We start from the raw sequence: 21,428 nt of genomic DNA on the forward strand, positions 1-21,428 counted from the left end.
CGCTTCATTTACGCTTCTTTATTTCTATTCACTGTTTATGAAGAAGTGTGTGACTTATATTTACTAATTTCCCCTTGCATTCTGAGAAGAACTTGCATTTATTTAGCATCCCAAGGTGCTTCAGGGGAGTAATCAAAGAACAGACACCAAGACAAAGAAAGAGATATTTGTATGGGCGACCATAAACCTGGACTGAAGGTGGTCTTCAAGGAGGTGAGAGAGATGGAGTGGTTTACTGAGGAAATTCCAGTATGTTGGGCCGAGGTAACTGAAGACACAGTAGGAATTTGAAGGAACAATTGGATATGAGAGACCAGAGTCTGAGGGATAGTTACTTCTGGAAGAAGCTCAAGAAGAGATTTAAACTTGATGAGAATCAGTCACTCGTTTAGGTAAGTGACGGCTGGGGTGATGGGTGAGGAGGACTTGGTTCATGACAGGACAGAAGCAGGAATTATTGTGGACGAGCTGAACAATGGTAGGGTGCAGAATGGTAAGTTGATTAGGAGAGTATTGGCAAATACAGGTCTGGCGGTGACATTGTCATGAATAAGCGTTTCATCAAAGATGGGCGGATGGAGAAGATGATGGCAATGTTATAGAGATGAAAGTAGGAAGGCTTTGTGATGGAGACGATATGGATTCAGGAACTCAGCTTAAGGTTGAACAGTCTGCAAACAGTCTTTTTCCACTCAAGATGGTGACCAAAGAGAAGGGTCAATTTGGTGGTGAGGGTAAGGATTTTGCAATGGGCAGAAAGGTGATGACTAAGATCTCCCCAAGGAGCAAGTGAAGGAAATTGTAGCTCCTTTAAGGTTGGATATTTTATAAGCAGTTTGACAGCACAAACAGCTGTGGGGAGGGGGTTCTAGAGTAATGGAGAGACAGAGTTGATTTTAGTTGACCCCAAATCTAGAGACAATGTCACCCAAGGGTAAGCACAAAGGTAAGGAGAGGCCTACGGATAGATTCTTGGGCGATTCCAGAGATAAGGAAAGAGAACCATTGCTGTAGATATTTGGCTAAGACAGAATAGATAACTAAGTATGAGCATTCCACCGAGCTGGACAAAGGAGTAGAGTAATTCCAATGTTGGATGGAGAATTCGCTATCACCTCTCCTCGCCTCCATTGATGGGCTGCTTGTCCACTTTTAAGGTGCTCCTTAAAACTTACTTCTCACACTAAACATTTGGTCACTCTTCCCAAATATCTCCTCGTGTGACTCAAGTGTCAAATTCTAATATTCCTGTAAAGTGTCTTGGAAGGTTGTACTACATTAAAGATGTGATGCAATACATGATGTTGTTATCACAGCAAAATCATTATTGGTTGTTTAAGAGATATACATTGGGTGCGATTTAACCACAGCGTTGAGCCCAGCGCGGATCTGGGCGGGCCGGTCAAATAGTCGGAAAGGCTGAAATCGAGATCCGCGCTGGGCGCGAATCAGCTTACCATCGAACCGGCCCGTTCCCGATGGCAAGTTCTGGATCGCGCCCAAATATGGCGAGCATATCATTAATCCCAATAAGCACCAATTTAAAAACGTGAAGCTGGCACAATGGCTGCCGAGGTGAACCGAGGAGGTGAGTAGCCATTTCCATGTTCAGGCATGTAGCTCAAGGGCACTGGAACTTCCTTGTTAATCAATGGCTTGTGTGTTATATGGACTGTTAAGTAGTTGGGTTTTGATCTTTTTATATACAGGTATTGTTGACGGTTTAATGAACAAAATATTCTCACGTGCATTCCCATGGGTACACATGCTATGTCTCAGACGATGATTATTACATTGCATTTCAATCAAACCTTGAAGCCTGAACACTCTGCCTGAACTCTAGGAGTGTTAGCACCACAGAGGCAGCAGCTAACAATCAAAACAATCAAGAGTTGGGCTTCAGCACTGGGGATATCCTCGTGATAAATAGTGTGTGTGTATGTGTGGATCAGGGGAGGGCACCTGAACATGGTCTCCCTAATGTTCCCGGGGTCTGGGGTCTAGGGTCTGCTGCTGTGGCCGGGGTGAGTGTGCAGAGCGAGGTTCTTCAGCACAACTGGCTTGCTGGATGGTACTCTGAGAGAAGGTGGGACACGCAAGGGCGGAAGGGGCTTGGGAGATCTGAGTGTCCCGTGTTGGAAGCCCGAACTGATTGTCGGTCTCTCTCCTTCTCCAATTCCTTACAGACACCAGAATGGCTGGTGTTGTCGATCCTGCAGAGGATGGTCTCGCAGTGCTGGTGTCAGCCCAGGTGGCCAGACCCTGGAGAAGGCAGCAGCATTGATGCAGGTGGAAGGCGGCACCCCATGTGCAGGGGTGTTGCCATGCTTGTGTGCTGACTGGGAGTGAGTGGTGAGCGAATGCTTAAAAGCTGATCCTCTTGTTAGTAGTGAGACGCTGAGGCGCGGGTCAGTACTGGCGAGAACTTCATCATGCTCATTTAAGTGCCGTTAAATACGGGCCGTAATCTCGGCAGCATGCCCGAAATGAACTTTTCTGTTAAATCGTGCCCGTTGTTTTTGTTGGAAAGGGAGAAAAGTGGGACAAAGTAATAGCTCACACCAAGTGAAAACACAATATTACTTTCCATCTCAATTTGCACCAACGTGTCATCTGACAAAGCAGTCTGGTAAAAGGGTTTTTGACAGGGTAGATACTGAAAGGTTGTTTCCCCTTGTGGGAGAGTCTAAGACCAGAGGCCATAATCTCAGAGTAAGGGGTCAGCCATTTAAAACCAAGATCAGGAGGAATTACTTTGTGAAGATGGAAATGAATCTGCGGAATTCTTTACTGCAGAGAACCGTAGAGGCTGAGCCATTAGGTATGTTCAGGGTTGAGATAGACAGATTTTTAATCGGTAAGGGAACCGAGGGTTTTGGGGTTCAGGCGGTAATGTGGAGTGGAGGGTTATCATTTCAGATCACTCACCATCTCATTGAATGGTGGAACAGGCTTGATGGGCCTACTTCTGCTCCTACGTCTTATGGTCTTAAATAGTTAACTTTCAAGAGAGCGCTCGAGTCTGTCAGCGCTCCAGCCACTAGATGGAAGCAAAACTGTCACCGAGCTGGATCTGCTTTACGTTCCAACTGGCTTCCGTCCCACAAAACCAGCCAACAGCTGACACTTTGTCCAAAATCATGTGCACATTTAAAACTGGGAATTGTAGCTTGACACAATGTTTTAATTTAAAGCTTGTCAAGCCAACATTTTTATGGTATAATCAAGTATTACTCCCAACATTCCTTCAGGTTATTCCATTAAAGTCAGAAATGTTTCTTGGTAATGTAACACTGTCAGCACTGGAAGCTGTATATTAAAAGGAAACATATTCACAAGAACACATGAGCTGCTGTATGGTTTAACTTTTGCCACCCATGCGGTTGTCAGTTTAATAGGTGATGGAATGTGCTTTCCAACAATTATTGCAAATGGTCATTATGTTTTAACTAACAAACTATTATTTGTACTTTATCATTTACTGCAGTCAGAATCCTCAGTGTTAATGGGATTCGACATACTTTGTGAATGAAGCAACAGCACTGGGTAATATTATAGGAACATAGGACTTAGCAGCAGGAATAGGCCATTCGGCCCTTCCAACCTGCTCCACCATTCAATGAGATCATGGCTGACCTGGTTGTAGTCTCAACTCCACTTTGCCATCTGCCCTCCATAATCCTTGAGCTCTCTTGTCTATAAAAAAATCTGCCTAATTCTGCCTTGAATAAATTCAATGATCCAGCGTTCACTGCTTTCCAGGGAAGAGAATTCCACAAAACGTTTGACAGAAATGGGGCTGGATTCTCCAAAAATGGGGCTATGTCCCTACACCAGTGTTTTTATGCTGGCGTTTCACTCTTGACTTTCCTTAAAAAAGTTAAGAGCGATTCTCTTACCTGCTGGCAGGGAGTGCCAGCTCTGGCTGCGGATACGGGCCCCCGCACTTCCGGTCTGGACTCCGCACATGCGCATGGCGGCAGCCTGCAGCGGCCGCGCCGTGCGCAATGGGGGACTTGGACCGTGGACTGACATCGAGAATGTAGGCCCCCGCGAGATGGCACGCGCCCGTGGATCCGAGCCGCCCGATCGCTGCCCTGGCCGCCCATGAGGCCCCCCATGGTGCTCTATCACCCCCCGCCTCCCACCAAGGCGGCTGCGGACTCAGTCCACAGCCGCCACCCGAGGTTCCCGACGGCCAATATGTGGTTAGAGCCACGCCGTCAGGAACTCGGCCAGTTTTGCCCTAAGAATCGTCAAAGGCCCCCTAGCCTCGCCCCGTAATTCGCGCTCGAGCGATTCTCCAGGGACCGGAGAATCGCGTGAGCGCCGCCGGCTACGATTTCCGCACAAACTGGGATTCTCCACCCCCGCGCCAAACGCGATTTCGCCGCGGGGCTGCGGAGAATCCAGCCCAAGGTTTCTCCTCTTCTCTCTCTTAAAGGGCAGACTTCATTCTTCAACTGTGTCCTCTCGTTCTTGTCTCTCCCGCAAATGGAAATATCCTTGCGGTCTCGACCCTACCAGATCCCCTCATGATCTTACATGTTGCAATGGCTCTCATTCTTCTAAATTCCAATGGGTACAGGAACAACCTGCTCAATCTTTCTTCATTAGAGAAGTCCCTCAACCTAGGAATGACCGTGAGCCTTATAGAATCCCTACAGTGCAGAAGGAGGCCATTCAGCCCAATGACTCTGCACTGACCCTTCGAATGAGCACACTACCCATGCCCACTCACCCATCCATCCTCATAACCCAACCTGCACGTCGCCAGACACTAAGGAGCAATTTAGCATGGTCAATCCACCTAAGCTGTACATCTTTGGACTGTGGGAGGAAACGGGAGCACCTGGAGGAAACCCACGCAGTTACAGGAAGAACGCGCAAGCTCCACACAGTTACCCAAGGCTGGAATTGAACCCAGGTCCCTGGCGCTATGAGGCAGCAGTGCTAACCACTGTGCCAGTGTACTGCCCTTCTCTGCTCATTTTTGATAGAGAAGCGAGCCAAGTGTTATTTGGGGACGTGGGGCGGGGTGCCAAATGACAAAATGGTATTGAGATCATATTCAGACCAGCCATGATCTTATTGAATGGTGGAGCAGGCTTGAAGGGTTGAATGGTCTGCTCATGTTCCTAAAATATTATCCGGTTTTGTTGCTGTATTCCCAAAGTATGTAGAATTCTGTTAACACTGAGAATTCTGACTGCAGTAAATGATAAAGTACAAATGTAAGCGAAATATTCCGAAAATGTAAGTCCATATCATCACATTAAGCAAAAAAATATACTTTAGAATGGATAAAAGGGTGGAACAATTACATAAGTTCAATGCTGAAAGTACTTGGATTTTTATGCTACATTTTGTTAATGTAAATTAAACATGACATTTTGAATACACCAACTGAGTTTTACTGCCGTGCGATAACTCCGGCAGGACCACGGTGGGAGATAATCAGACACTGGGGAGGTGCTGTGCAATTCCTGTTTCCCAGGAAACCAGAATATAAATTGCCAAAATAAGGTCACAATACACAATGTAAACATTGCAAGCTATATACTTATTGATCTGAGTTTTCTCTTCTTTAAACTAGTCGGCTGGGGCAGCACAGTGGCGCAGTGTGTTAGCCATGCGGCCTCACTGCGCCGAGATCCCAGGTTCGAGCCCGACTCTGGGTCACTGTCCATGTGGAGGATGCACATTCTCCCCATGTTTGCGTGGGTTTCGCCCCCACAACCCAAAAGATGTGCAAGCTAGGTGGATTGGCCACGCTAAATTGCCCCTTAATTGGACAAAAATGAATTGGGTACTCTAAATTTTTTTAAAAACTAGTCGGCTAATATTGTTAAGGAATTCAGTGTGTGAGCAGACCCAAACTTTCAAGACGGAGGCTGACAAATTTTTGGTTAGGCAAGTATCAAGGGAATGAAGAAAAGACACGAACTTGGAGTTGGAGGCACAGATCAAACATGATCCAAATGATTGGAGAACCGGCTCAAGTGGGTGAATGGCCTATTCCTGGGGATATCGTCCTGTGACAAGCAGTATAATCTGCCTCAGTGAAGCAGCGCTAGTTAATGTGCCTCACTTACACTTATTGACCTAAATGGTCAGAGTTTCCAGCACTACAACATAAAACTGTGGCCACAGAAAGAAAGGCCTTTTCGCAATCTATCGACCATTGATCCAGGCATTAAAATGTGGCCTGCTCTTGCCCAATATTCACCTCATCATTTAAAAATGATTTTCCATTTCTTCACTGGAACACCCATGCTGAACTGAGTCAACCTGATGCCTCTTCCATTGAACGCAAAATCAGCCATGATGTTTTAGCCTCTATTCAATCACTTTCTAATGGTCGACAGAAGGATCCACCCATGATTTGCTGACAGCCAGCCACTTTGTGATGATGCCTATCAGCAGAACATGCAGCCGATTTATAGCATTGCTTTAAAGCTACATTAAAAAAACCCACACACAGGTACTAACTACAGGTGAATGAGCCACTAATGAAGAAGAGCTCACTTTATTGAGTCTTACCTTCACAGCAGTCTTGCCACATCCGGAGGTCAATCTGTGGAATTTCCCTGCAGCTGACAAACCCCTGAGGATAATTTGCCACTCTGAAGACATCTGGCTGAAGCTGCTGAATGCTGTCTCCATTGTCACACATAACTCGTGCAAGTGAGGCTTGTTTAATCTGAGTTAACTGGGTTGGGGTGAAGACTCCTGGATTTTCATACCAGAATCTGAGAAAATGTAAAAAATGTCCCCGTTGTCTGAATAGCTCTCGCAACACGAAAAGATAGCTGACATTGTTGGATTGACCAGCTTTTGCTCAGAGTGGAAGAATCACAGCAATTAACCATTCACCTCATTTACAATCAACTGCTGGTACTATTGCTACGATGAGTAATTTATGCTGACAGATTTAAATCGATATATTAATCTCATCAATAAGTAGTTTTGCCAAAGAGGGTGGCACGGTAGCACAGTGGTTGGCACTGTTGCTTCACAGTGCCAGGGTTCGATTTCCAGCTTGGGTCACCGTGTGTGCAGAGTCTGCACGTTCTCCAAGTGTCTGCGTGGGTTTTCTCCGGGTGCTCTGGTTTCCTTCCACAAGTCCCGAAAGACGTGCTTGTTCGGTGAATTGGACATTCTGAATTCTCCCTCAGTGTACCTAAACAGGCGCCAGAGTGTGGCAACTAGGGGATTTTCACAGTAACTTCATTGCAGTGTTAATGTAAGTCTACTTGTGACACTAATAAAAGTTATTAAACAAAACTCACCTAGATAAAAGATTACAACATGTTTATTGTAACACTAAATGGTTCTGATAAGACTCATTTGCTGGTGTAAGATGACATCAACCCCATATGATATATCAGCTTGGACTATTTGACAGAACATGGAAGCCTCCAGCTTCAGCTGTTCACAACAACTGTTCTTTTTAAAAAAAAATATTTTATTGAAAATTTTTGGTCAACCAACACAGTACATTGTGCATCCTTTATACAATATTATAACAACACAAATAACAATGACCTATTTCACAACAACTGTTCTAAGGGTTCTTTCAGTGATAACTTAAAAAGGTAGCCTTTTGGCTGCAAAATACTTTGGTACATGTTAAAGTTGTGAAAAGTGCTGTACATATACAAATCTTCCTTGAATGGACCACACAGTGCAACACTGAATTTCACAGACCCAGCAACATCTGGTTGGTTATGGTCTGTGCTAAACGTTTCCTCAGCACTCTTGGGTACGTGTGCCTGATCAGTATCTCACAAGGCCTCCTGGAAGTAGTTATGCAAGGGAGCTCTCAGTGAGTACAGAATCAGATTTGGACATGATTCTCATTTTGTCCATGTCAAAGAATTCAATAAAAATCATTAAAAAAAAACAAGTGGATGCAGCATCAGAGAGATGGAATTTGGGGATGAGATTGGGGAGAACATGGGAATAGAAATTGTAAATGTGGTGCGAGACATTAAGTTTGTTTAAAGGATTTAATTCCCTGGGGAATGAAAAGAGGCAATATTGTTAATGTAAATAGTAGAAAAACAGATGATGGATAGATGAGTTACTATGGACTGAGCTGCATTTGTTATCTGCATTAAGCTTGTGGTTAACACTCATTGTTCAGAATAGGTATTTGAGCGAGATACTGGAGGGCTACCAGCAGCCCCACTGTAAATTTCTTTTTTACAGTTAAAATTAAAAATTTGTGAGGTTAAAGCCACCCTTTGAAATTTGTTAACTAGTTTTATAATGGTTTGCAATTATTTCAGGATGCACCAAGTGGTTTCACAGAGCTTCAGACTTCTTAGATCATCACAGGCTTGGAGAAATGCCTGTAATTCCTCAGCGTGTATTTCTGTCAGTTTTTTCCAAGTCGTTCTTTGTCACTTGTGTAATGTAATCCCATATTTTTGCAACTTGTTTTTTGACCACTTCAATATCCTTCGACAGACAATCATAGATTCGACAGACAACATAAAAATGCAAAATGTAGCAGACACACTGAAGCCGGATAGCATTAACTGGGATTGACAAACCAACATGTTATAATGGAGCTACGGTGTCCCCATAGCCCGAGAACCATCCAATTGACTGTTTTACAAAAACTATTCCAGTCAAAAATGATTAATGGTATGCAAAATCCATCTGAAAGCAGCTTCTGGGTGCCTAACTCATGTAAATTATATCCTTTATCAGTTGATTAGGCATTATGACAATGATCTGGATATTTACCTGTCTCCATCTCTTAGTCTACGGAACTGAGTACTAAGCAGGCATAGTAGCACAGGTCCCACTCTTGTGCCAGGTATCAAATCTTCTACCATCAGTGCAGGCCAAAGGTCCAAATTCCGTGGAGAGCCATACAACCTAGAACAGTAGTAAGGTTAGCTATTGATAAGATAAGTAAAGACTTCTGTCGTAGTCGGTATGGCTACTTACAAACCAAGTTAGGCAAATTATTAATGAAAGATAAAAGGGGTAAATCATCTCGAGACAGAAATGACCGAAGATTTGTGACAGGACCCTGCGGAAGTCCCAATGTGCTGACTTCTGTGAGAAGTCCTGGAAATGGTCGCACAGAGGTTAACACGGCTGCCTCACGGGCAGGTTCAATTCCAGTCTTGGGGTGACTATGTGGGGTTAGTACATTCTCCCCGTGTCTGCGTGGGTTTCCGCCGGGCGCTCTGGTTTCCTCCCACCATCCAAAGATGTTCAGGTTAGGTAGATTGACCTTGCAGAATGTCCCCTTAGTGTTCAATGATGTGCAGATTAGGTGGGGTTATGGGGATAGGGAGGGGGAGTGGGCCTAAGTAGGGTGTTCTTTCAGAGGATCCGTGCAGACTCGATGGGCTGACTCGCCTCCATCTGCACTGTAGCAATTCTATGGTTCTAAGTTTCAGCTTCCTCTGAGTAATTCCCTGCTGTGGAGTATATTCTGATTTGGAGATGGAGTCGGAAACTTTGGGCAGTTCTGTGGGACTTATGGGGAATTTTATCCAGAATCGGCCCCTCAAGAACTCACTGACCCATCAATTCCCCTCACTATCCCTGCTGACCCTATGACTATCATCCCGACCCAGCTATCACCTGATTAACTCTCTGACCAGGGATATCCTGATTACTCCCAGAACTGACTCGGCCCTACTAGTCCCCCACCCCCTGTCTATTTCAGACTGATCGCACTTCTCTTACCCTCAATTGCCCCTGGTCCGACCCAACTACCCCTCCCAACCACACCACCCTCCCACCACCTCACTATCCAACCCCACGGGTCCCAATGCACCTCCCCACTTCAACTCCTTGCCACCTACTCCGTCCACCACCCTCTTTCCCATCCTCCGCACAACCCATTCAATCATTCATTCATCCACTCACCCACATTCATCCATTCATTAAATTCACACTGGACTTTTAAACTTACCAAAAGGAAAATGGTGCAGTAAAAAGGGGGCATGTCCTGTTCTCCCACTGACTCTACTCTGCTGTGATGGAAACTCTCGGACTGATGCTGCATTTGTAGTAAAGGCAGGTTGAGAAGACTCAGCAAGGACTTCCGGTTGCGGCGATGTGGAGCTAAGCCACACATTTCAGCAGCTCCCACTAGAACGGACTTTTGGGCTCTCCGGAGGAGCCCCAACAGAACTCTTTTGACCAAATCCCGTGTGGGAAGTTGAAGCAAGGTCCCCCTTCCGTCGTGTATGGAGGGGACGAGAAGTGGAGCGGCGGAAAAAGAGGCTTTGGAGCAGCGGCAGAAACGAGGGGGAAAAAACAAGATGGCGGAGGGCGGAGATCGAGCAGCGTGGGGGCCAGACCAGCAGGAGTTTCTCAGGCGCTGCGTGGAGGAGCTTAAAAAGGAGGTTCTGGCGCCAATGCTGTTGGCAATCGAGGGGCTGAAGGAGACCCAGAAGGCCCAGGCGGTAGAGCTCCGAGAGGTGAAGGACAAAACTAACGAGAACGAGGTCGAGATCGTGGGCCTGGCGGTGAAGATGGAGGCGCACGAGGCGCTGCACAAGAGGTGGGCCGAGAGATTTGAGGTCCTGGAGAACAGGTCGAGGAGGAAGAATCTCCGGATTCTGGGTCTCCCCGAAGGAGTGGAGGGGGCTGATGCCGGGGTGTATGTGAGTACGATGCTCCATTCGCTGATGGGTGCGGAGGCCTCTACGAGCCCCCTGGAGCTAGAAGGGGCTCACCGGGTCCTGGCGAGGAGACCTAAGGCTGGCGAGCCGCCAAGGGCGATAGTGGCGAGGTTCCATCGTTTCACGGACAGAGAGAGTGTCCTGAGATGGGCCAAGAAGGAGCGGAGCAGTAGATGGGAGAATGCGGTGATCCGAGTCTACCAGGACTGGAGCTCGGAGGTGGCAAAGAGGAGAGCTGGCTTCAACCGGGCCAAGGCGGTGCTGCATAAAAAAAGGGTGAGATTCGGAATGCTGCAGCCAGCGCGACTGTGGGTCACGTATCAGGACCGACACCACTATTTCGAAACGCCAGAAGAGGCTTGGACCTTTATCCAAACGGAAAAATTGGACTTGAACTGAGGGACTGTGGTTGTGGGGGAGATGCTGACTGTATACAGGGTTGTAAATATGGGTAAAGAATGTTTCACGGGTGGGACGATGGATGGGGATGGGGAAAGAGTTTTTGATGGGGGGGACAGTGAGGAATGTGGGCGTCGGTGCTGGAGGGAGGTGAGACTCCTGGATGGGGGAATTGGGATAAGGCCGCAACAGGAGCTGCGCCACAGGGGGTGGGGCTGACTCAGGAAAGCGCGGGCTTTTTCCCGTGTTAGGGAGGTGGGGGGATGGAGGATCGCAAGGAGGAGGAGGGATTTGCACACGGGGGGGGGTCAACGGGAAGGCGGGGGAAGTCGGGGTCAGCAGGAGTCAGCTGACTTACAGAAGCATTATGGGGGGAGCAAAAGAGCTAGATTTGGATCTAGCGGGGAGGGGGGAGGGGACAACAGGGTTGCTGCTGCACTGGCCGAGGGGGAACTGAAAATGGAAGAGGTGGTCGGGGCGGGGGTTCCCCGTCTGGGGGACTGGAGGGTGCGGGGGACGCGGGCACGGGACTGGCCTAAAATAGGAGATGGCTAGTCGGCAGGGGGTGGGGGTGGGTAGCCCCCCAATCCGGCTGATCACGTGGAATGTGAGAGGCCTAAATGGGCCGGTTAAGAGGGCCCGAGTGTTCGTGCACTTAAAGGGACAGAAGGCAGACGTGGTCATGCTTCAGGAGACACATTTGAAGGTGGCAGATCAGGTCAGGTTAAGGAAGGGATGGGTAGGACAGGTGTTCCATTCGGGGCTGGATGCGAAGAATAGAGGGGTAGCAATACTGGCGGGGAAGCAGGTTTGAGGCCAAGAACATAGTAGCGGACAATGGAGGCCGATACGTGATGGTGAGCGGTAGGTTGCAGGGGGCGGGGGTGGTCTTGGTAAATGTATACGTCCCGAATTGGGACAATGCTGGATTCATGAAACGGATGTTGGGGCGTATTCCGGACTTGGAGGTAGGAAGCTTGATAATGGGTGGGGATTTCAACACGGTGTTGGACCCAGCACTGGATCGCTCCAGATCTAGGTCTGGAAAGAGGCCGGCTGCGGCCAAGGTGCTCAGGGGGTTTATAGATCATATGGGGGGAGTAGATCCGTGGAGATTTGCCAGGCCTTTGGCCAGAGAATTTTCTTTTTTCTCCCATGTACACAAGGCCTACTCCCGGATAGATTTTTTTGTTCTGGGCAGGGCATTGATCCCGAAAGTGGAGGGAACGGAGTATTCGGCCATAGCCGTTTCGGACCACGCCCCGTACTGGGTGTAACTAGAGCTGGGGGAGGAGAGGGACCAACGCCCGCTGTGGCGGTTGGATGTGGGACTGCTGGCAGACGAGGAGGTGAGCGGGAGGGTGCGGGGGTGTATTGAAAGGTATCTGGAGGCCAACGACAATGGGGAGGTGCAGGTGGGAGTAGTATGGGAGGCGCTGAAGGCGGTGGTCAGGGGAGAGTTAATCTCCATCAGGGCTCATAGGGAGAAGAGAGAGGGCAGGGAACGGGAGAGGTTAGTGGGGGAGATTTTAAGAGTGGCAGGAGATATGCAGAGGCCCCTGATGAGGGACTATTCATGGAGAGGCGAAGTCTCCAGACGGAGTTCGACCTGTTGACCACAGGGAAGGCAGAAGCACAGTGGAGGAAGGCACAGGGGGCGATGTATGAATATGGGGAGAAGGCGAGCCGGATGCTGGCACATCAGCTCCGTAAGAAGGTGGCAGCGAGGGAAATAGGTGGAGTCAAGGATGGAAGGGGAACTACGGTGCGGAGTGCGGTGAAAGTGAATGAGGCATTCAAGGCCTTCTACGAGGAGCTGTATAGGTCCCAGCCCCCAGGGGGAAAAGAGGGGATGCGACGATTCTTGGACCAACTGAGGTTCCCGAGGGTGGAGGGGCAGGAGGTGGCTGGTTTGGGGGCGCTAATTGGGGTGGAGGAGCTGGTTAAAGGACTGGGGAGCATGCAGGCAGGGAAGGCCCCTGGACCGGATGGATTCCCGGTGGAGTTCTATAGGAAGTATGTAGACCTGTTAGCCCCGTTGCTGGTAAGGACTTTCAATGAGGCAAGGGAGGAGGGATCCTGCCCCCGACAATGTCAGAGGCGACGATCTCTTTGATCCTGAAGCGGGATAAGGACCCACTGCAATGCGGGTCGTATAGGCCGATCTCGCTCCTCAACGTATATGCTAAGTTGCTGGCAAAAGTGTTGGCTACGAGGATTGAGGACTGTGTCACGGGGGGTGATTCACGAGGACCAGACGGGATTTGTAAAGGGCAGGCAGTTAAATACCAATGTGCGGAGGCTCCTAAATGTGTGATTATGATGCCATCGGTGGAGGGAGAGGCGGAGACAGTGGCAGCTATGGACGCGGAGAAGGCCTTTGACTGAGTAGAGTGCGAGTATCTCTGGGAAGTGTTGTGGAGGTTTGGGTTCGGGCAAGGGTTTGTTAGCTGGGTTAAGCTCCTATATAGAGCCCCAGTGGCGAGTGTGGTTATGAATCGGCGGAGGTCGGAGTACTTCCGGCTGTATCAAGGGATGAGGCAGGGGTGCCCCCTGTCCCCCCTGTTGTTTGCATTAGCAATTGAACCTTTGGCCATGGCATTAAGGGAGTCCAGGAAATGGAGGGGGGGTGGTTCGAGGGGGAGAGGAGCATCGAGTGTCGCTGTACGCAGACGACCTGTTGCTGTATGTGGCGGACCCAGTGGAGGGGATGGTGGAGGTCATGCAGATCCTAAGGGAGTTTGGGGACTTCTCGGGCTACAAGCTCATTGTAGGGAAGAGTGAGCTCTTTGTGGTGCATCCGGGGGATCAGGGAAGAGGGATAGACGACCTACCGTTGAGGAGGGCGGAAAGAAGCTTTCGATACTTGGGGATCCATGTAGCTAGGAGCTGGGGGGCCCTGCACAAACTTAATTTGACACGGCTAGTGGAGCAAATGGAGGAGGACTTTAAACGGTGGGACATGTTGCCACTCTCGCTAGCGGGCAGGGTACAGTCGATTAAAATGATGGTCCTCCCGAGGTTTCTTTTTGTATTCCAATGCCTTCCAATTGTGATCACCAAAGCCTTTTTTAAGAGGGTCGGCAGGAGTATTATGGGTTTTGTGTGGGCGAGTAAGACCCCGAGGGTGAGGAGGGGGTTCCTGGAGGGTAGTAGAGATAGAGGAGGACTGGCGTTGCCGAATCTGGGTGGCTACTACTGGGCAGCCAACGTGGCGATGATCCGTAAGTGGGTGATGGAGGGAGAGAGGGCGGCATGGAAGAGGTTGGAGATGGCGTCCTGCAAAGGAATGAGCCTGGGGGCGCTGGTGACGGCACCGCTGCCGCTCTCGCCGACAAGGTACACCACGAGTCCGGTGGTGGCAGCAACGCTAAAGATCTGGGGGCAGTGGAGACGGCACAGGGGTGCGATGGGAGCCTCGGTGTGGTCCCCGATCAGTGATGACCATCAGTTTGTCCCAGGAAGGATGGACGGGGGGGTTTCAGAGCTGGCATCGGGCAGGGATTAGAAGAATGGGGGACCTGTTCATCGATGGGACGTTTGCGAGCTTAGGGGCGCTGGAGGAGAAGTTTGGACTACCCCCGGGAAATGCTTTCAGGTACATGCAAGTGAGAGCGTTTGTGAGGCGGCAGGTGAGGGGATTCCCGCTGCTCCCGGCACAGGGGATTCAAGACAGGGTGCTTTCGGGCGTATGGGTCGGAGAGGGCAAGATGTCGGCGATATACCAGGAGATGAAAGAAGAGGGGGAGGCTCTGGTAGAGGAGCTGAAAGGTAAATGGGAAGAGGAGCTGGGGGAGGAGATTGAGGAGGGTCTGTGGGCTGATGCCCTAAGTAGGGTTAATTCCTCTTCCTCGTGTGCCAGGCTTAGCCTGATACAATGTAAGGTTGTTCACAGAGCGCATAGGACGTGGGCGAGGCTGAGTAGGTTCTTTGGGGTGGAGGACAGATGTGGGAGGTGCTCAGGAAGTCCGGCAAACCATGTCCATATGTTTTGGTCGTGCCCGGCACTGGATGGGTTCTGGAGGGGAGTTGCGAAAACTATATCTAAGGTGGTGAAAGTCCAGGTCAAGCCAAGTTGGGGGCTAGCATTATTTGGAGTAGTGGACGAGCCGGGAGTGCAGGAGGCGAAAGAGGCCGGCATTCTGGCCTTTGCGTCCCTGGTAGCCCGGCGAAGGATCTTGTTAGTGTGGAAAGATGCGAAGCTCCCCAGTGTGGAGGCCTGGATAAATGACATGGCAGGGTTTATCAAGTTAGAGAGGATAAAGTTTGCCCTGAGAGGGTCTGCGCAGGGGTTCTCCAGGCGGTGGCAACCGTTCCTAGACTATCTCGCGGAGCGTGAGATGAAGTTCGGTCGACAGCAGCAGCAACCTGGGGGGGGGGGGGGGGGGGGGGGGGTGGAAAGAGGGAGTGGGGGGGAGGTTTTTTTTTCTGGGGGGCATCTGAGCAAGAAAATACATAAATGATCCGGAAAACTGATATGTACGGGAGGAATCCAATGTACAAAGTTCTGTATCATATTGATTTGCCATGTTTATGTCTTGCTGTGCGAGTTTTCTTTTCTTTTGTGGCCGGGGGGGGGGTTGTTTGTATGGTTGAAAAGTTTGTTAAAAAATTCTTGATAAACATATTTTTCTTTAAAAAAGAGAAGACTCGGCAAGAAATGCTGTGTCGAGTCAGGGAATGTTGGAGTGGAGTGGCAACCAAATGGTGATTGCCCCCCTCAGAAAATCCAGACCATTGTTCATCAAACATGTCTGACTTTGTTGTTGTTGTTGATTAAGGGGCAGTGCAGTGCATACAAAGCATTAGTTCATCTCACTGAGAGTTGAGTTTCAAGCCCCATATTCTTTCTCACAAGAAGCCTGCCAAGCTTCATTTGTAAAATTGCTCACATCTGGCCTTACTTCGTGTCACCACTCCTGAAAGTGTCAACCACATTGTGTCACTTCTTGGACCAACTCTCAATTATCTTTGCGTCAGGCATCCAAAGATCTCTTCAATCTACTTCAACTCATCGAAAATTCCACTACCTAAATTCCAAAGTGCTCCTCATTACCCTCATTGGTCCCCAACCCCAAATACTGAAATCACAATCCTTAGCCTCAATTACAAATTCCACCGATGGCCTTACCCTGCCCAACACCCACACCCCAGTGCTAGCCCCAATCTTCCAACTGTCTCCACCTTTGCATCTCTTGTCCTCTCTGTCATGATATGCAGACATGCAGATAATGATATACAGAAAGGCACAGACAGGCAGCTAATGAACACAGAGAACATGACATGACCAATGAGCAGGCAGGACACTCAGGGGTGGTATCTCACTGTAAAAGGCACTCACACTCCACCTTTTTCCATTGATGAACATCTACAGAGTGAGTCAGGGTGTATGTACAGTATCACACCTCCAGCACGTAGCTAAGAGCTAGTCTGGTTCAGTCAGACAGAGTAACCACACTTCGGTTAGCAGAGAGTCGAACTCATAGAGAACTGTGCTCACTGTGCTACTGGTTCAATAAATCAGATTGAACTCACTTCAAGGTCTGGAGTATCTTTTGATTAAAACTGCATCCAGTTGCAGCCTGTGTTATCCCAGAGTACATAACACATCACTCTCCATTCCACCCTTCCCTATTTTAGCCCCCACTATGGAAATTTCTCTAGAACCTGTATTGTTGTTACCCCACCCCCTACCTTCTAAATCTAAACCCCATATTCGTTAATGCCTACAGTCGCAACACCTAAATTTCTACGAGGAGAGAAACAGGGTTAACATTTAAAGACTTTAAGAATCTTCATCAGAACAGAAGGGAGGGAGAATGTGTTAGAACAGTAGAAATTGCAACAAAAAGTATCAACTTTAAGAACAAAAGACAAGATGGCCTGCTGTTAGGGAGGGTTTCCAGGATTTTGACCCAGCGACAGTGAAAGAATGTCTCCTCTACAATGGGGAGACTACACGCAGACTGGTGACCGCATTGCAAAACGCAGTATTTTGCTTATTCTACCAAATTTCTGCAATTAACTGGTCTTCACCCTATATAATTGTTGCAGAACTTAATAAAAACAAAAAACGCTGGAAATATTTGGTTCCAAAGAAGTCATATTGAACTCCAAACATTAACGCTATTTCTCTTCTAATAGATGTTGCCAGACATGCTGAGATTTCCCAGCATTTTCTGTTTTTATTGCAGATTTCCAGCATTATTTTGCTTTTATTTTATTAGTGCAGGTTGTGTGGCTGTTTATCCAACTTCAAAGATACCACTTCATGCAGGCAGTGCGGTAACACAGTGGTTAGCACAGCTGTCTCACGGTGCCGAGGTCCCAGGTTCGATCCCGGCTCTGGGGCACTGTCCGTGTGGAGTTTGCACATTCTGCCCGTGTTTATGTGGGTTTCGCCCCCACAACCCAAAGATGTGCAGGGTAGGTGGATTGGCCACGCTAAACTGCCCCTTAATTGGAAAAAATGAATTGGGTACTCTAAAATTTTTTTTTAAAAGATACCATTTTATATTTTTCCGTTATACAAATCCACAAATTTCAACGGAAAATAATATTTTCACAACTAAATGCAACTGTGATCCTCTAATCTTTTCACTATCCCCTCTGACTCCAAATAATTGGAAGGCTCGAGATTCATTCCCTACTGGCCCACCTTAATGAATTTCAAATACCAGAATGCTGCAGGTGCTGAAAATCTGAAATAAAAGCAGAAAATGTCAGAAATACTCAGCAGGTCTGGTAGCATCCGTGGAGAGAAATGGAGTAAACATTTCAGGGAAATGACTCCATCAAAAATTCGAGCTCAGCTGAGCTTCGGCAAAGCATCTCTTTCTCTGTCAGAATTCAAGTGGCAATCGGCCCGATTTACGTCACGGGGCCCTGTTGAGCAGGTCACATGATTGGGGTCAATTAGATTACATTACTACCCATTTGAGGCTTTAACGACTGCATTATCACCGGATAAATTAAAATGAACCCCATTATGTGAATGCATGGTCAGCCAGAACTCTGAAGAAGAATCAATACACAAAACAAGCCTGTCTTCTCTCTTTACACATAAGCACAAGGGCACAGACTTGTGGAGAAATCTACCTAAACAGAAAATAAAATTTGTATGTGAAGAGGCAGCTTAACACAAAAATTCTTTCTCAATAATCGCCAAATCTGTAAAGCATCCAGTGTCTATTATCATTCTCCTGCTTACTCTGGCCATAATTCTATCCTTGGATACATTTTCAACATGACTAAAATTCTGTTTGCAGCTTTTCCCACTCCCAGGAATTGGTGAGGCCTGTGGACCTGGGAAGAACAGCAAGTTGAAGCTCAAGTTGCACTATGATTGTGCAGGACACCTGCTGTGGGATTCTCCGTCGGCGGGATCCTCTACTTCACCAGCAGCGCACCCACGCCCTCGGGAAACCTGCGATCGTGGGGTGGCCACAATGGGAAACCCCATTGGCCAGATGCCCGCCACGCCGGAAAACGAGGCTGGAGGGACGGAGAATCCCATCCCTGGTCTTTACAGGGCAATGATTCTATCGGAAGATGAGTCATACGGGCTCAAAACGTTAACTCCTCTGTTTCTCTCTCCACAGATGCTTTCGAGACCTGCTGAGTTTTCTGTTTTGATTGCAGATTTCCAGCATCCACATTATTCTGATTTTATTTTAATGATTTGCACAGGTTTGTTACTGTTTAAATTGGCTACCTGGGGGCCGGCTGAATATTGACCGAAAGGACAAGATGGACAGAGCATCTTCTGATAATTGCTCTTTCACTGTTGTACTTAGCTGAATAGAAGGCTCCATTGTCCAAACTGGAACAGATTTAGACAGTGAAGCTCCAATACCTGCTCAACATTGGTCAGTAGCAAACTAGCTGCCAATAATTTTCTCCAGTTGCACAGCATCACAATTAAAATAACCCTGATGGGAAAAGGAAAGACACTCATTTGAGGTATTTTGTTTGCAGTAATATAAAAATGGAGAACTCCAAATTATCTCTGACCCATATAGGGGAATGCTACCTCCAATCTTAGTACACCAAGGTAAAGTCAAATTCACTTGGTTTGTTTATTTTAGTAGAATTGGGATATGGCCCCACAAATTATGTTCGAAGAGGTGCACTTATATTTTATTGTCTTGCTTACCTTTCTAGCTTTTTTCGAATTTCTGGATTCTTGATCTCATTTTTCAAATCCTCAAAATCGCGAGCAGATGTGAGGTTGCAAAAAACCCTGTAGTCATTGTAGGGAGGTATTCCATGGTCACGCCCACGCTGGATATTCATCGCTGCTAAATCCAGGGAAACAGCATGCACCATGGAAAACAACTTTTCCGTGAGCTCCAAGTTCAATAGTTCCGTCGGAAGTCTCATTTTCCCAGGGACACCGAAAAGGCCACGAAGAAGTGGATCGATGCCACCCTCCTGGATGAGTCTGAATGGTGAGAAGAAGGCTTTATGCAATGGAAGGTGTCCTTCTGGAATTGGCTGGAAAGATTCATTCAGTCGATACAGAATTGGATTGATGAGCGTGTGACCAAAGCGAAAACCAGCTGTGGCAAACACGTTGACAATACCTGCATTGATATTTGGATTGTAGCCCTTGTAGTCACCTAGCACTTTCATACCGACATCCCCTAGGATTTTGGATAGCCAGTGTGAATACGTGATGTGTTGCATTTCTGCAGCAACTATTTTGCGAGCTTCGTGATAGATGGTATCGCCATCCCAATGTGGATTGAGTTTCAGTAGCTCGGTTGCAATTCGGTTGTGTTCACGGAACCACAGTGTGTGTATCGCCGTCAATGCAATGTGCTCATTGGATCTGTGATCACCTGCAAGGAAGCACGGAATAGGACTCTCATTTGTATCCCTCATGCACTCTGTCGGTGGGCCTGTTGCAAAAGGCAACAAATGTTTGCCAGATGTAGGCACAACCTGACCGGCTTTTAATAGGCCACGTTGGTTGGTTAGATCCCTCAACTCCTGTGACTCGTGCTTTGTACTTCCATAAACATTAGATGCGTCGATGTAGGAAGTCAAGTGGTTAATCTGTTCTCTTGGGTAAACAGAATTCATTAACAAGGAGGTCATCCCGCTACCGCAAACAGGACTAGAGCGGACAAAGAACATACATCGGCCATTCCTCACACGCGGATCATCATCTGGGATCAAAATTGGAAAACATGGAGGATCGTTGGTGCAGAACCTGTTGCATGGCTCTCCATCAGAAAACCGAGACATACTCAGTGCAGCCACTGTTAAATCCAAGTCATGATCTAGAAATTGGCCCCATTGCATTAGGAGGTGTGTATAATGGTCATCAGGAGTGATTGTTTCAGTACCGATAACTGTTGTGGAAACCAGACGAGGCAATGGAAGAGGACGCCTACTGTCCTCCTGGTTTGGATTGGAGCCCCTGGGAAGGTTAAATCCATTTTCGTACACAGGTTTTAGAAGTCTTTCAAAAGCAGTAAGCGATGCTCCCCACATTGGATGCTGCAGGTTATTACAAGTGCCATCATGTGTTCTATACTTTTGGTGAAAACAAATGTCTATACAGTCAGGGGAACGTCTGTGAGTAGTACATCCCGAAATATTAGCAATCATGTTAAGGTATCTGGGAGAAACCAGATCATTATAGCGATAACCTAAAATGAAGTGTCAAATCAAACAAAATCAGAACCAAATGTAGTAACTTATCACATGCAGCGTTTTAAATGATTCTAGGTACATGGAAATCTCTCACAATGGGGCAGGACTTTACCTTTACATGCCGGTGGACGTGTAGGTGGAAGGTGAGTGTACAATTTCTCCCAGCACCTTCCCATTGAGTTCCCGCTTGCACTGACCTCTGGACAATTTTATGCGTGGACAGGCAAGCCAGCCTCAACTGAGGCCCTTAAGCGGTCAACTCCAACAGCAGCCTCCATTTAACATTGGGCGCAGTGCCACACCCGCCCCCTCCTCCCGCCACTCCCGCCCCCTCCACTCACCACTCCTGCCCCCTCCTCACGCCACCCCCGCCCCAGCCTCCCATCATTCCCGCCCCCTCCTCCCGTCACTCCTGCCCCCTCCTCCTGCCACTCCCGGCCCTTCCGTCCCCTCCTCCCGCCACTCCCGCCCCCTCCTCCCGTCACTCCCACCCCCTCCTTCCGTCACTCCCGCCACCTCCACCCGCCACTCCCGCCCCCTCCACCCCATAAGGTTTGGTCGCTGAAGATACTCGCACCCTTATTTGCCAATTCTCCAACAACCCCCAAACTCCCTTCACACGGAACCAACCCCCACTCCACACACACCCACCCACCTCCACAAACACACACACCTCCACACACACACCCACCTCCACAAACACAC

The 21,428-nt window shown here is 48.2% G+C and overlaps 1 protein-coding gene across 1 annotated transcript in view; it reads right to left on the reverse strand.

The window, feature by feature from the left end:
• Positions 1 to 21,428, reverse strand: part of LOC140428455 (peroxidasin homolog) — a 323,476-nt gene that overhangs the window by 19,275 nt on the left and 282,773 nt on the right. The window contains 3 exon segments of the mRNA XM_072514932.1: positions 6,544 to 6,752; positions 8,758 to 8,892; positions 19,216 to 20,719. Of these exon segments, the coding sequence (XP_072371033.1) occupies positions 6,544 to 6,752; positions 8,758 to 8,892; positions 19,216 to 20,719 (1,848 nt within the window).

Source organism: Scyliorhinus torazame, chromosome 8 (assembly GCF_047496885.1).
Source record: "Scyliorhinus torazame isolate Kashiwa2021f chromosome 8, sScyTor2.1, whole genome shotgun sequence".
In the NCBI taxonomy this organism is placed as follows: domain Eukaryota; kingdom Metazoa; phylum Chordata; class Chondrichthyes; order Carcharhiniformes; family Scyliorhinidae; genus Scyliorhinus; species Scyliorhinus torazame.